General features: G+C 43.5%; 1 protein-coding gene across 2 annotated transcripts in view; it reads right to left on the reverse strand.

The window, feature by feature from the left end:
• MTMR14 (myotubularin related protein 14) overlaps positions 1-15,455 on the reverse strand; it is a 200,769-nt gene that overhangs the window by 84,818 nt on the left and 100,496 nt on the right. For both annotated transcript variants that reach the window (XM_078661856.1, XM_078661855.1), the window contains exons 11-13: positions 4,419-4,504; positions 3,213-3,289; positions 2,751-2,787 (exon numbers count right to left, since the gene is read on the reverse strand). In XM_078661856.1, the coding sequence (XP_078517982.1) occupies positions 2,751-2,787; positions 3,213-3,289; positions 4,419-4,504 (200 nt within the window). The remainder of the gene's footprint in view (positions 1-2,750; positions 2,788-3,212; positions 3,290-4,418; positions 4,505-15,455) is intronic.

The raw sequence follows: 15,455 nt of genomic DNA on the forward strand, positions 1-15,455 counted from the left end.
TTAGACTCATAGAAGTAAAGAATTGGGGAAAGCAAACTTGAGTGTTAAGACAAGAAATGCCTCAAAGAACTGAATGATTGAGATAGGCTAGCATACCTTTAACTTCGGATCGACGAGTTCTGCCGTGCTCCCCTTTGAATCTATGCCATATTTAGAGATGCCGCTCCCTGGTATAGGTAACAAAATGTTTTGGTTCTCTCTTGCATTCTAAAATCAGTACAGGGTGAGGAACATGGAGCACATTCCTCTTATTTTTGGGACCCTAGGGTACATTTGATTTACATTAATCTAGATTTTCTACTGGATATGGACCAGAGTAGACCGTGAACAAGAGCCATTTTCTCCCATACATCCACCCTGCTTGGTACATTCCCTCTATCCACACAATCAGACGTTCTTACCCCATCTTTATAAAGTGTCAACGCTGTTCAACAGAATTGCTTGAGATGGTCTATCTCTTCACAATCTAAGCATTTTTGCATTACTATTAAACCAGTCCACCTCTGATGTTCCCACAGGCTCTTCCCTCCTCCGCTTTCCTAAAGTATTTCTCTCTGTCCTCTTAGAGAGTTCTCATATTTTTTACAGTAGACTAGAAATGTTGCCGGGGGAGTGGGGGTGGGGTGGTCTGGGAGGCATGGAGGCAGCAGTGTTATTGCTGAGCTCCGGCACTCTGAGGCCAGCATAATGCAATTTCTCCTGCCCCACCCCCACCCCCTGTTCCAAGCATTTTGGTGTTGGAGACCCAAGCTCAGCAGGAGGTTAGGGGAATCACCTGACATCTCCGGTCTGAATGGGGCAGACAGAGCGGCAACAGGCAGGAACGGGCAAAGACCCGGGGACGAGGCACTGAGAGCACGCTGGCGCCGGGAAATCAATGGAGGCAAGAGTAGTATGCTTCAAAGCTGCAAAAGGCTGGATCGGGTCTCTAGAGGCAGCGACAGATGAGCGTGAGCCGAGCGGAGGCCCCAGTGAGAGCCATATTACGGGAGGTGAACCTTACCCAAAATTGCAGGTCGTCGACTTGGGTGACAGCGAGGCAGGCCCTGGATAGGCTGGGGGTGGTTATAAAGACTGAATAGTCGAGCCTGGATGGAGTGAAAGGGGGCACACCCGCCCTCCCTCCCCTGATAGAAAAACACTGCCGCCCAGGAACCAGAAAAAGGTGCAGGATACGACCCGGGGTGCAAGGGTCTGGAAAGTACGCAGCTTCATGTTCTGGGGGCAGGGCCACACATGCCAGACATTACAGGGCAGACTGAGAAGAAGGCCAAGGGAGGAGAGACCCAGCCCGAGTCCGGGCAGGCTGTGCAGATTGGTTTCTGGTGACTGAGTACTGGAGAGGGAGTCCATCCCCCCGCCTGGCTGTGACGAGGTCAAAGACGGGGCAGTGAAGTGCCCAGAGGAGGCAACAGGAGAAGGCACGAGCCACATAGTGGCTGAGCGGAAGAGAAAACCCACTAAGGGAGACCTTATGGGACCAGTGATAAGGGGCACAAGGAAAGCGATAGAAGACTTTGGCTGGAGAATTTAGAAGTAAATCCAATAAAATGTAGTTGAAGAAAAGAATGGAAAAGCAAAACAGAAAAATGGACAATGGAGGTAAAGCCACTGCAACAGGTGATTGAGGACAGGAGGGAGGAAAGTAAAGTTAGCTAGCAGTGGAATGCTAGTAAACCAAGTGAAGGTTTGTTAGTGTACAACAATAGACCACAGATTTTACTTCCCTTTTCTCGGATATCGCACCTCAAACAATGACCAATTCAAAGATTACTATTTGCATTAAATGAGCAAAGGGGAAGAGAACCTGAGCTTGGTTGCTGTGAAAGACATCACATACAATCATGAAGGGAAAGAACAGTCCAACAGGAACCCCTGCAGTTCTATTTAGAGCAGCAACGACTAAGAGGTGTTGTTTTTTTTAGCTTATCTAGTTATTCATTTAGAACCTTTGTGATAAGCTGCTGCAACATCCAAAATGTAAACCTCTTATTTTCAAACCAAGGTGAAATCTACTGGCTCCCAGAGCAGTCTACGGTAAATAGTTAGTCGCCCCATGTCAGAATTAATTTTTTAAAAAAAACTAATACACAAAAGTTGGGATTTGGGCACCAACCTAGAACTTAGTTCTAAACTCCCTCAGCTCAGATTTGTGTTTGTAAGTGTCCACTATCATTTTGAAATTAAAACCCAATACTAATCTTTTCGAATTGGTATCCTGCATTAGGCCAGCATCTTTAACTGAAGATTGCACTATATGAAAGCAATTTGCCAGCACCTTCAACTGCGCAATGAGCTATAGAAGAGCCATTTTTAAATCTTACACCCCAGCAGTTCTATACTAGATGAAATATATAACACTGTAATGTATATCGTACAAGAGATCATGCATGAACATATGGATGATCAATGGAAATATTAAGTATTTAACTTCATCAAAACTGTTGCATTTAGATTCTGAAGAAAGAAATCATGAATTGAATAGATAATGAAAAGTATTTGCTTGTCAATGCTCAGATCCATGCTCAGCATATGGATGTCATTGGATACAATTAAAGACTAGGCAGAGTGCGGACTTCAGCAAGTTCTAGTTATGCACAGATAAAGAGCTCATCTAGTGAAGGGAATAAGGTAATTAATTTACCACTGCAAGAATATGAGAACCTGGCGGAAGACAGTTTTCAGAGAAGCGATTCAGATCACAATTACAACAATTTGTTTGAAGTATAATTTCAGAGAATACAACTTACCTCTTCACCCTTGACAAGTCTATCACAGAGCATGTGTCTGCAAGGTAAGAAAAGAATATTAGATATCCAGAATAGGCTATTTAGGCCTCATGATGGGAGAAGACTCTCAAAAGGGGTCATTCCACAGTCATTTCTTTCACTCATGTGTCCCTTTCCTTTAACGCTTACCCCCACCCCAATTGTTTCTTGTGTTTGAAAGAGCCAGCAATGTACACATCTTTTTTATCAAATATCCTCTAAAATAAAGTGAACACACACACACACACACATATACCCCTCTAACTCTGCCCCAGCCTCAGCCAAGCTCCTGCATCACCACCGAAAGACAGACCGGGGTCCCAATCCAAACTTGGATTCCCTGGATGACTTCAGTGAAACAACCAGACAGATGTAAAGGGGTATCCCCCCCCCATACCCTTTACCCTACCAACAGTCCCCAAAGTGACCCAGTGCAGCACATACCCGAAGAGAAACCAGTCATAGGCCACCGTCAGGTAAAGAATCTCGGCAGGCTCCAAGGACGCGTGGACCATCCCATCCTGCAGAACAGAAAATGAGCCAGAGTTGTTGGTTTTTTTGGGGTTTTTTTTTTTTTTTTTTTTTTTTACAGAGGAGAGAAGGAGCGGTCCAAGTACTGGTGGTCCATTACATCAAAAACAGCTCCATACAATTTCTAAACATTACAGAATGAGTTTTTCAAGATGGGAAAGAGACCAAAGACAGCATCCCCGTCAATGCCAGGAGACATGGAAGAAAATGGATCTCTCGAAAGATGCCGACAGACAGGCACTGCAAGGGACATCAAGAGGGGGTACCTTCCCAGAAGCCAGCTTTATGCACATCCAAACTAGTAGGCGTTCCATAAGAAACAAGATCATGCTCCAATAACTCATTTGAAGCAATCATACTACTGCAAACTCAAAGAACGCTTTATTGATTAAAGGTATGTTAATTTAAGCTTCATTCAGCTATTTTGTTTTTGCTGTAGGAACAAAACTGGCGGAAAATCTTTTATACAGAAGGTTGGATTAGGCTTGTTGCTTCATTGCACAAGAGGCAGACAAAGTAACCCACAGTCTATCACAGGAGGAGAACACACATGAAAGTGTTTTATATAATCACAGTACAAACTATTATGAGATACATGGAAAGACAAACTATGCTAGGACAAAGGATACCCAAGTTCGGAAAGAGGAGGACAGGTGGTCAAAAACAGAATCTGCTGGCAGTTCATCCACTAAAGATTTTTAGTGAGAACTTAGACCTTCACATAGTGCGTAGTATCAGAACTTGTGAAAAGGATGCACTTGCATAAGACATCCTGATCTATAGAGTTAAAAAATATATCAGTCATTTTTAATTATGAAAAGCACTTTAATGATCTTTAAAGAGACCCATTCTCTTCGCTCACTTAAATGTCCCTGACAGGAATTAGTCATTCCTCTTTGGATCTTTCAGAGGGATGAGAGCTTCGATTCTTGCAGACATTTAGGGAGTATTTAGACGTTCATTCACTTTATACTTTTAAGCAGTATTGAGCACTGGATTGGAACAATGTTTAACTGCTTTCTTTACATTCATGTGAAGCGTTAAGGTGTTCGCACTACATGCTCAACACAATCCACCCCAACTCCACATGCAGTTCAAAACCACAGGCCAAATACTTACAGCCCAGAGAGAAAGACGCAACAGGGAGATAAAGAGAGGGGTTCGGTCCCAGCCGGAAATGCAGTGCACCAATAATCCACTGTTATCTGAATCAGAAAGAGATAAGAAGTACAAGCTTCATTATGGTGGATTCACAAGAAAATAAAAGATAAAAATATGGAAGGTTTGTACAGTGAGGGGCAGACTGGGGAGACGATTGTAAAAAGCACTGGTGGCGATTTCCTTTTCACAGATCAGACAGCAACCAGTGAGGTTTCAGGGATTACCCAATGGGGACACAGTCTTTCCGAGTAAGTAACCCTTGCTTTGTACAGTTAATGACAGCGCTCTGCACATGATCAATAGCCACTCAGAGGTCCAGAAAGTAGTGGTGTAGGAAGCCGACAGTCCAGTATAGCACTTCCCCAAGTATTGATGGATACTTACTAATCCTGTTGTGTTAATCCTATCTTTTAGGTTCTTGAACTCAACAGCCTAAATTGATATCACACCAGTTATACCACAGATTGTTGTATAACCAAACTTCCCATCACTCAAGCCTCCATACCTCGCCTTACAGTAGTGACTGAAGTAGCGTGCAAGGAAGGTACAAGGACAAAAGCCTATGAAAGCCCAGTTATGCTGTGTAAGGCATCCAAGATCATGTATACACTCGTTAGAGTTATCACAAGAACTCAATGATTTATTTTAACAAGACAAGTCAGTAGCACTAAAAAGCATGCAACAATTACTCTTAAACACAATACACACATCCCCAATCAAGTGTAGCTGGCAAAGACTCCTCAAATCTCCAGTGCAACAGTAAATTCATGGAAGTGTAGGTTCATGTGCCACCTACAAGAATCACTTGGAGTCAAACATTATCTTGCATGACAGACTAGGAAGGGGACATAGGCCACAATAGCCAACATTAAGAAAGACCTTCTTTCCTCCTTTGGTGCTGGACATCCATAAATCCTGCTCACTCCACTTCTTTAGGGCCTAAAATACACTACCCATAAACAGCTGCTGGAACTTCCAGGAACCTTGGCAAACCTCACTGGTGCCAAAATTAGACAACAGATTAGAGCTGCTCCCACTATTCACCGGTTAAACTCATGACATTTGATGTCCAACAAGATTCATCACGGGCTATGCTTCTGCTTAACATCCACACAAGACCAGGCAAAAAGGAGAACCCCAACTAGACTACAACCTAAAGAATTAGATCCTTGCCGGGTCTTTAAAGATATTCAATATCATAAAAAAATTATTCAGATCACATTCCATTTACAAAACGTGGGTGGCTTCATCCAAATTAGGTCAAGAAGTGATCACCACACTTCACTCCCTGCTGTAAACCTGAAATGCATTAAACCGTATGGTTCCTGGGAACGCACATCTGAAATTTACAGAGCCCACACCTGAGGAGTCAACCAAACATGCAATCATTTAGAAGAAAGTGGATTCTTAGCCTCTTTCAAAAGGTTTGCCTCCCACATCAAGCATGGTCTCCAGGTGTCAACAGACTTCACTCCTCTGCCCCCTCCTCGCCCTCCTCTCCCCTCAGTTTTTAAAGAGGGAACTAATGACAATCAACTAGCAAGGATTGCAAATTTACTGTCACAAATACTCTGTGCTAAACAAAAACAAAATGAATAACTGACACTTAAACATGCCCATCAAGAGTGCATAAAGTGTGCCCAGTTACAAATATGTACCATTATGCAATTAGTGAGAGGAATATAACTTTTAGTTCTTAAGAAAGTAAGTGATTTAATAAATTCCAATGGAGTTTTCCTACATAAGAATTAAAACGTTCTATCTGCATCTTGACTTTGGTTGCTGTGGACAGTCAAGTCAACTGAGAAATGTTCCTACATGTCCTATATTTTAAGATATTTACATTTAGTCTGCAGTTGTGCTTCTTCTTGACGCCATGTCATCTCTGTACTTTCGGTCTGGTCAGTACTCTATCGTTCACACGAGACCTCACCACCAGAGATCCCCAAATCCTGTGTGGATTGGTCAAGGGGAATGCACAGAGTGCTCACAAGCAGCAGGTACAGAGCCAGGGAGCAAGTGATCTTGATTTGTGGAGAAGCGTGGCTCAGTGGTTAGAGGCGGCAGACCTGGAAGCTGAGATCGGCCGTGGACCAGGGTTCGATTCCCCGCCTCGGCGGGTCTCGGGCTCAAAAATTCCACGGACTCGACAATTCTCGCTCCGGTGCCTACTCGACTCATGGGGTCACACTCTGCGACTCTGGGCAATAGCTTGCTTAATCTCCACTACGGCCCCTCGCGGCGGGATGCCTGGCTTTCACCTTGTGGATACCCTGCCGGGGTATCTCACAGGGGAATACCAGGACGGGTTCCCTAAGCAAGCGCCTTGATACCTTCGGGTGATACGTGCGCTATATAAGTCGCAATACATTTACATTTACATTTGGGGCGAACTGCACGCTGAACCAGGATCAAAAGTCCCACCAGGGCCTGCCAGCGCAGATCTTCCTCAGGCCACAACAAAGGAAATTTCTGTTCTTTCTGTCCCAGCTCCATGCAGTCCCCATTTTGTGAGCAGTTTCTTCTTTACGCAAAGCTACCACAAACATCACTCTTCAGCAGTCAATCAGCCCCTTCTGTCAAAGAAGTCCCAAGGCAGTTCATCCAGGGAGGTTGCAGAAATTCCAGGATCATGTTTCCCAACCTGCCTGTCCACCAGTACCAGGGGACTAGAAAGTGATAAATTCTTGTGGGACCCGGTCTTCCTGGACTTGAACGTAGAAAAGGTGAGTTGGCAGTCAACGACCCCTTCAACTTTGGAGCAAAAAAAAAAAAAAAAGCGCATCGGTATCCAATTCCTGGGTACTGGCTGATGAGACATCAGCGCATCAGTTAGGACCACATTTCCCCATCGCTCAGAGCCTCCCAGTTGAAGCTAGAATTCAACTGAAGCTGGCATGCTTAACACTCAGAGCCATACACAATCCAGGACCAAAATACATGGCATATCGGATCAAGCTATCAGGAGGCGGAAGAGACTCTAGAAATGTTAAATCTCGCTTACTAGAAGCAGCCAGATATAGAATAAAAAGTAAACAAACACACAGCCGCACTTTCGCCGGATCTGCACAAAAAATATGGCACTCCCTACCAACCTCAACGAGAGCAACTACCTCATTCTGGCTCTTCAAGAAGGAAGTGAAAGCCTTACTACTAGAAAGAAGTGTCATAAGAGAACTTTTTTTAAACGGCCATTCACACGAATAAATATTGTGCACCATTTTCTGCATCGCTCTTGGAACTCTAGATACATGAACTCTTTTGAAACGCTCATGCCTTCTTTCTGATATTGTATACAACTGTTTTATACCTTGTTCTTCGAACTCTAAATACAAGCTTATCTTAAGAAATATAGGTCTTTACTGTACTGAAAGCATCCTTTTCTTTGGCCAGCGCTTGGATACGATGATGGTCGTGTATGCGCTTTATAAAACACTATATAAATAAAAATAAATATAAATGGCACCCAAACAGATTATATCAAGTTTTCAAGTTGTATATTCCACTGGTCTGGTTTCAGTAAGTTCCTGATTTTTGCATATTCCTCCCAGACTGGTCACGCTAGTGTCTGTCTTCTAGAGTTAGGAGGAAGGAGGGCCTGGTTGGAAGTTTGACAGAAGAGACCCAAAACATAAGTGCAAAAAAAAAAAAAAGGCAGATGCTTCCTCATTCAGCTACTTCCTAATATATTTAGTGTAACAGCTCGGGGAAACAATGGATACATAGGACAGGGAACGTCCCTTCACTTCACAGTGACCTTTTGTCTTTTACTCTTCACAGCGTAGAGTAAGGGCCAAAACAAAGGGCCTCAGTACTGCTTTGGAAGTGCCCTGCAATTCAGACTGATCTCGGGCAGGTTGTTTCCATGCTCCATTTTAGGAATCACTCATGCAAAAAATCAAAATGTGTTCCTTGGCAGCCAGTCCTTTACAACACACACACTGCACAAACATCTTACTACACATACAGAAGGCAATAATACATGTGGTCTCCATGTCCAACACAGACTGAGCAAAGGATCAGACTGTAGGGCACTAACACCAATCTAAAAAAAAAACCAAAAAAAAAAAGAAGAGGCGGCCTATAGGGAGTTCTCCAAAGCAGGTGACATCAAAAAGGCCTTTTCTGCCATTATACATTTGTTGTCCCACCACCGTCAGCCCTTCACAGGCCCATAAGTAGATCGCAGTAACACTCCGTAAAGTAGAGTGCACATGATGCGACCCTTCAGACCACACAGCCTATCTTGAGGTCACATTCCACGTCAGTGAATCTTCACTGCACACATGATTGTCGTGAGTGCTGAAAACACAAAAGTAAAAAACATAAGTTCACTTTGTGGGAACATGGAAGTTATGTTCATGCTCTCCAGAGCCATGAAGGGTCCCCCCTTCCATCCCAACACACCTCAACAATAAGTAAATAAAGAGAGTTGATACCGAACTCTGGGGCATAAGAGGAGACTTCTCTATGAAAACAAATTGGCCATATCTATGGTCAAACACAGTAACAGACACTTACGTAACTGTGCCTGCAGTTTCCAGCAATCATACACCCAATACTGCTGGGAACTACCAAAGATCTATTGTTGGGTTCTAAAAAATGCAGCACAGATGATGGAAGAGGCAATGAACCAGGTTACAAGTGTGTTGAAGTAAAGACAAGGGGGGTGGGCGGCGGGGGTGGGGGGGCCGAGGGGAGAGATGCTCATAGACCATGTTAGTCTCCGCCATTCTGCACATGTACAGAAAAAAAGTAACTGGAAAAAATGCTTGTAGTGAAATAGGAAACATGTGCCATTTGCTTTGCCAAATGAAAAAAATATGCCAAGGTATTGAAAATAAGGCTGCAGGGTCTTTTTTTTTTTTTTTTTTTATTCCCCCCCCCATTTTTCTTTTCCAACATATATCACTCAATGTTACAGCACATTTATATGGTTTTTAACATAACAATTCTTATTCCTATGTTACACATTCTGTAATCAACCTTCTATACACGCACTTTCTATTCCTTATGACATTTAGATTAATCTTAAGCATAAACATATTCATATACCTTTGGAGTCCTTATTACATCCATGCTACCAATAATGTCTAGGCATTATAAGCATCTGAAAACCTTCGCTATATCAATACGCCAGTCCCCTCTTCCAACGCTCTATGCGATTCCAAATCTTCTCCCCCAATGCTCTAGCTCTCTGCCCCTTCTTATCGTATATTGCCTTCTCCAGATTATAAATAGCAAGTAACCTAGCAATCCACGTTTGAAACGTTGGCGGAACCTTATCCAGCCAAGCCTTAGCAATGCATATTCGGTACACTGCCGTAGCAACAAATAAAAACTCTGTGAACTGGGGTTCGTCCTCCCCCAAGAGCCCCAACAGTATTAATTTTGGTGTCATTGCTGCATTAATCGCTAATGATCCTTGTAAAAAGGCATTAATTGCCACTTTTAATGAATGCAATTGTGGGCATTCTGCAAACATGAACTATATCGGCATTCATTGAATTGAATCGTGGGCAAGTTACTCCCGAAGTGCCGCCCCATTGTGCTATTCTGGCAGGGGTACGATATAGGGAAAACAGCGTCTTGTAGTGCTGTGCCTGTAGGGTTGCTGAACATAACACAGTGCAACCTAAATCTAAGGAAACTTGAAACATCTCAATAGAGGAGCCTATTTTCTCTCTCCATTTCGTAGCAAATTTTTCCCCCATCATCTTTTTTAAATGAATGTAGTTCAATACAAATACCGAATCGTACAATGCTGATTCCGCTCTATATGTTCCATTATCTGGGATTGCCCAAACCCTAATGTGCCTCCCCTTTTGTTCATAAAGTAGCTTCTGAGCTGCAGATATTTGAAAAAACTCACCGGAAAGCTTATATTTTGTTTGTAACTCCTGAAACAGGAGGATACCTTCCTGGTCAAGCAGATCTCCTATTTTCTTAAATGCCCTTTTCCTCCCAATCTTTCATAACTGAATCCTTAAAAATATCCGCGGGGAAGGCTGCAGGGTCTTACAGAGACTCATAAATCAACTTTATATATTCCACAAGAAATGGCTTGACAGTCAACTTAAAGAAAACAAAAACTATGAAAGTTAGCAGGAAAATAAAAAAAATTTAAATGTCATTTATAAAACAACCAGGTGGAGAAGACAACCACGTATAAATATATGGGAGTTCTTTTTGATCGTCGGGCGACCTTTAAACCACATAACATGGATCTCAAAAGAAAGGCTACTTCCTTAACTGAGACTGCACTCTTTATGGTACTATAATGATGTTGATATAACTTGCCACTTACTAAAAAATGATCTTTTGAAATTAACATTTTAACCGACCTGCCTATTTTTTTTTTAAATAGTGTGTTTCTGATTTTAACTTTTGTTTATATTAATGAGATGGTCTTGTTTGTTATGGTTTTAATTAACTATGCAATTAACTAAATTCAATTTGGCGTTGAGGGAGCAACAAGGAGATTGTGCGGCTCCTGGGGAAAAAAACTAATAATTTTAAACAATGCCTATATGAATTGAAATTCCTTTAGTTCCAAACATTAAAGTAATACAACAATAAACAATTTAGTTTTGCTGTAGTTGTTCCTACTGTTGATATAGTGCAGGTTTTTTCACCATTTTAAATGATGCAAATAGCACCAAAAAGACACCAAACACAGATATCAGGATTACAAAGGTAGGAAGAGTGGTAATAGTTTGCCCTTAAAAGCCGGGGGGGGGGGGGGGGGAACAAGTGTACGGCAGTGATTGGAGTGGCTCGAGGGATGGTCAATATCGTTACACAGAGAGGTCAAGAGAAATGGAGTTAGTGTGGCATTATACCTAAAAAACTAAGAATATGACGGTACCTCTCTCTCCCAAGCGTTTGTACTTACAATTAGGATTACTAAGGGTACACCCTACATAGCCCTGTCATTTCCGACAATGGATTCATTTCTAAGTGGGTCTGATGTCATTGGAAAGTTATTTGGGGGGGGGGGGGGGGGGGGGGGGGGGGAGATTTGACCAGTGAAAAAAACACAAAAGATTGAGAACTGTTAAAGGCATGTAATGCACCTTCACCACAGACAACTTACAACCACACTGGTGGCAACTTTATGGTATCTAGGTCAGGTAAACTATTACACAGAAGAGGGACAAAGACTGAATGTGTCAGGCGAAGAAGAAAACAAACATTTCCTGGAAGACGTGAAAGTAGGGAGTCAAACTAATATGCAATGCTACGTTAGAAAGAAAGTAAGGACAAGCAAAGGTTTTCTGTGGACCAGATAAAAAAAGCAGTAATCAAGAGTGCTGCTACCCATCCAAAGACCGGCAACCTACTCAGCCCACTGCCTCCATTATTCTATGCATCCAAGGCTGCAGGTCCATAGGCCCCTCCACTGGCTGAACATCCACTTCCGTAATGAAGGAAATGAGGATGCTACATAAGACCCGCACAATCAAACAGTATTATGGTGGAATTCTCTCAGAGAAGAAATACAAGAGGTTTTACCATTACCAGGGTCACTCCGCTTAGATAGATCATTTAAACAAGTTTTGTAAATTCAGAGTGGATCCTAATTACAGAACCTGAAACCAGAGCTGCAAGGATAAAAACAGACAAACAAGTTACTTACCTTTGGTAATCCCTTATCTGATAAAGACTCTATTTAGCCGAAGAGTCCTAAACTTGGAATAATCCCCAGCTGTCAGATTGGATCTGGAAATTGTTTTGTGAGCAGCGCCCCAGCACGCCGGTAGGTGGTGTCGTTCAGCTCTGCGTGGCAGCATTTGCACTGTAAGCGACATGCACAGTGCCTATATAGATGCCACCCCAGCGCACTAACGTCAGTTTCTTTATGTGACTTTCCACTCCAGGAGTGGTAAGCTAAGAAGAACATTGACCACTGTTGTGTATCGCTTACTCTGAAACTTGTTCACAGAGCAGGGAGAATGGGTGGGTTGGTAAGGAATCTGCAGCTAGGCAGAGTCTCTACCAGATAAGGAGACACCAAAGGTAAGCAACTTGTTAATCTGTTAGAGACTTCTAGTTGCAGATTCCTTACTTTAGAACAGACAACCAAGCAATACCTCCCAGAGGTGGGATAGCCACAAAGATTTATACTAGAAAATCCTGTAAGACAAAAAGGGAAAAATGCCGGTCTCGTCGGACCGGACTGTCCAAGCAGGACTGCTTCATAAAAATGTGCAAGGAGCCCACGTTTCTGCCCGACAGAACAGGGACTCCGTGAATTAAGGAAGTGGTCGCAGCCGTGGCTCTGGTGGAGCGAGCCTGCAATCCTTCAGGGGACTGCTTTTGAGCCAATGCATAGCAGCCCACTATCCAACCTGAGCTGGTCCGCTTCTGCAACGCCTTCCCTTTTTTGGGCACCGATGTACCCCCCCCCCAAAAAGAGTTGGTCATACACCTGAATTCTTTTGTGCAGTCAAGATAGACTGACAATACTCTTTATGGGCCCAGCTGAAGCAGTGTCTCCTCTTATTTAGAGAGCTGAGGGGAGAGCATAAATGAAAATGTAAAAAACGTAGTCAGTGTGGTGGATTGGCCTACATGAAAGAAGTTACCACATTTGAGAGAAAGGATGCTCTATCCAAAGGACCAGTTTGTTTGGATAGTGAGGTCCGGCAGCTAAAATGACAAGGCCTGAGGCTAACTGACCCTCCGGGCAGATGTTCCTGTCACTTGGAAGGCCGTTTTGATGGCAAGGAGCCAGTTGTGTAACGACTCGAAAGAAACAGACATGACAAATGCAAGGACTAAATTAAGGTCGCAGTGTAGCATAATGAAGGGTGCAGGTGGAACATGTGTTAGAGACTTTTCAAAACCTATGTACAATAGAGGACTTGAAAAGGGGTGGTTGATCTGGCAACTATCGAAATGCCAAGATGGCAGAACAATAGCCTTTCAAAGTACCAAAAGCAGAGCCACGCAGTGCTAGGGAACAAATAAATAAAAGAACCCGAGAAAGGCGTGCAGGAAGAGGATCAACTTGTTGGTCTGTACCCCATACCACAAACTTGCTCCAACAGCAGGCGTATACAGTTTTGGTGGAGGGGCGCCTGGTTGATAACATTGCAGACTTCAGGCAGGAGGCCGAAAGCGGTCAACTGTTGCTGCTTATTCTTCACACATAAAGGCAAAGTGTTTTTAGGTTCGGGAGGAGAACCCAGTCTGGTGACAAAAGATCCTCCTGAAGAGGCAACCTGATCAGAGGACCCGTGCTCATGCTCAACAGATCGGGATACTAGACTATCTGTGCCCAACCCGGAGCAACAAGAAGTACTTGGGCCTGGTCGTTCCTGATCTTCTTGAAAACTCGGGGTGGGGGTGATATTTGCAGAAGGTGTTCAGGAGTCCTGTGCCCCACTAGAGACCAAAAGCGTCTCCGAGCAAGAGCGGCCTTGGAACCTCCAGCAGGCAAGACTGCAGACATTGCAAACAGATCCAACAAAAGCTCTCCCCATTCTGGAACAACACTGCGCCATCTTCAGATTGGCTTCTCCATTCATGATACGCTAGGCATCGATGGCTAAGTTGGTTCACACTAGTGTTCAAAGAGTCCGCCAGGTATTGAACCACCAGGCATACGCCCTGACATTCCAGCCATGTCCAAAGGCGCAGAGCCTCCTGGCAGAGGGTCCACGACCCCACCCGCCTGATTTATTGCAATACTGTAGGAAAGTGGATTATTATGAAGTGAGGCTGGTTAGGCTTCACTATGCAATAATCTCACAATACTCCAAAAGGGTCCTTTGCATTCACAATAATAAACCCCTAGCTCATTCATGGTAGTGTCATGGAGAGCAGCCAGGCTTCACTAGAGGAACATGTGTTAAGCATGTCAGAGTACCAACATGGACGGTAAGTAACTGAAATGACTCGAAAGAAAGCAGACACCAATTTATATACAACAGTATCCATAAGGGTCTTTCATATGAATAATATATTAAAAAACCCAAAAAAAACACAATGGTGCCTGTGGAAACAGTAAAAAAGTAACAATAATACTGATGATAATAATGGTTAGGCACAATGGCGATAATCAGGGAGAAGATGTACAAGCTAAGAAGAAACACTCAAAAAGCCCAGCAAGCACAATGCTATTCGTTATTTATGAAGAAAAATCATGCAACAATAGAAAGGAAGTGTACTGTGTCCGAAGCGAAAGTAGAACCTATATATACACACAAGTGACAAGTAGTGCCACACAATATTTCCAAAAAAAAGACCATCTAATCAATTTACAGTAGTCCTTTACAAGCTCCTGTAACAATGACAGAGCACGAGTACATTGGTTTGTTTCACAAGCGTGTCAATGGTGGTGCGACCTATTACGGTAGGAGGTCTCATCAAGACCTAGCAATAAGGGACACCTGGGTATAAAATGGTATTCCGTCAGAGCGGTGAGGTGTACACCCATAAGGAAGGGACTCAGTTGAGTTAGGGGAGGACATTTTACATACATGGGGCCCCGCTGGGCACCCTGTAAGTGGGAGGTGATCGGTGATCTGACAGTCTGTGCAGCGTTTATCCAATTACACGTCTTATATTAGATAGGATATATAATATAAACCCGGTTTCCTCGCGAGTAGGGAAGACACTTGTCTCTTCTGAACTTCAATAAGGCACTGGCTCCATCATGGGAAGTCTGCCCCTGTCCGCGCCGGATAACGCTCGTAAGGCTCTGTGTCTGAGTTGGGCAGGAGACAAAAGTGTCACAAAAACTTGACAAAAAGTCTGATTAAAAAAAAATAATAATTTTAAAAGACAAGGGCGGGGAGGGGGCGGGGTTAGTTCTCAACATCGGCACGAACTAGAGTGCAAAGAAAAGAACTGATGTCAGCGCACTGGGGTGGTGCCTATATAGGATGTGCACATCACTTTCGGTGCGGAGGACGCCACATGGAGCCGAACGACACCACCTACAGGCGCGCAGGGGTACTGCTCATGGAAAAAAAAAAATCTAACGAG

Source organism: Lissotriton helveticus, chromosome 9 (assembly GCF_964261635.1).
Source record: "Lissotriton helveticus chromosome 9, aLisHel1.1, whole genome shotgun sequence".
Taxonomy (NCBI): Eukaryota; Metazoa; Chordata; class Amphibia; order Caudata; family Salamandridae; genus Lissotriton; species Lissotriton helveticus.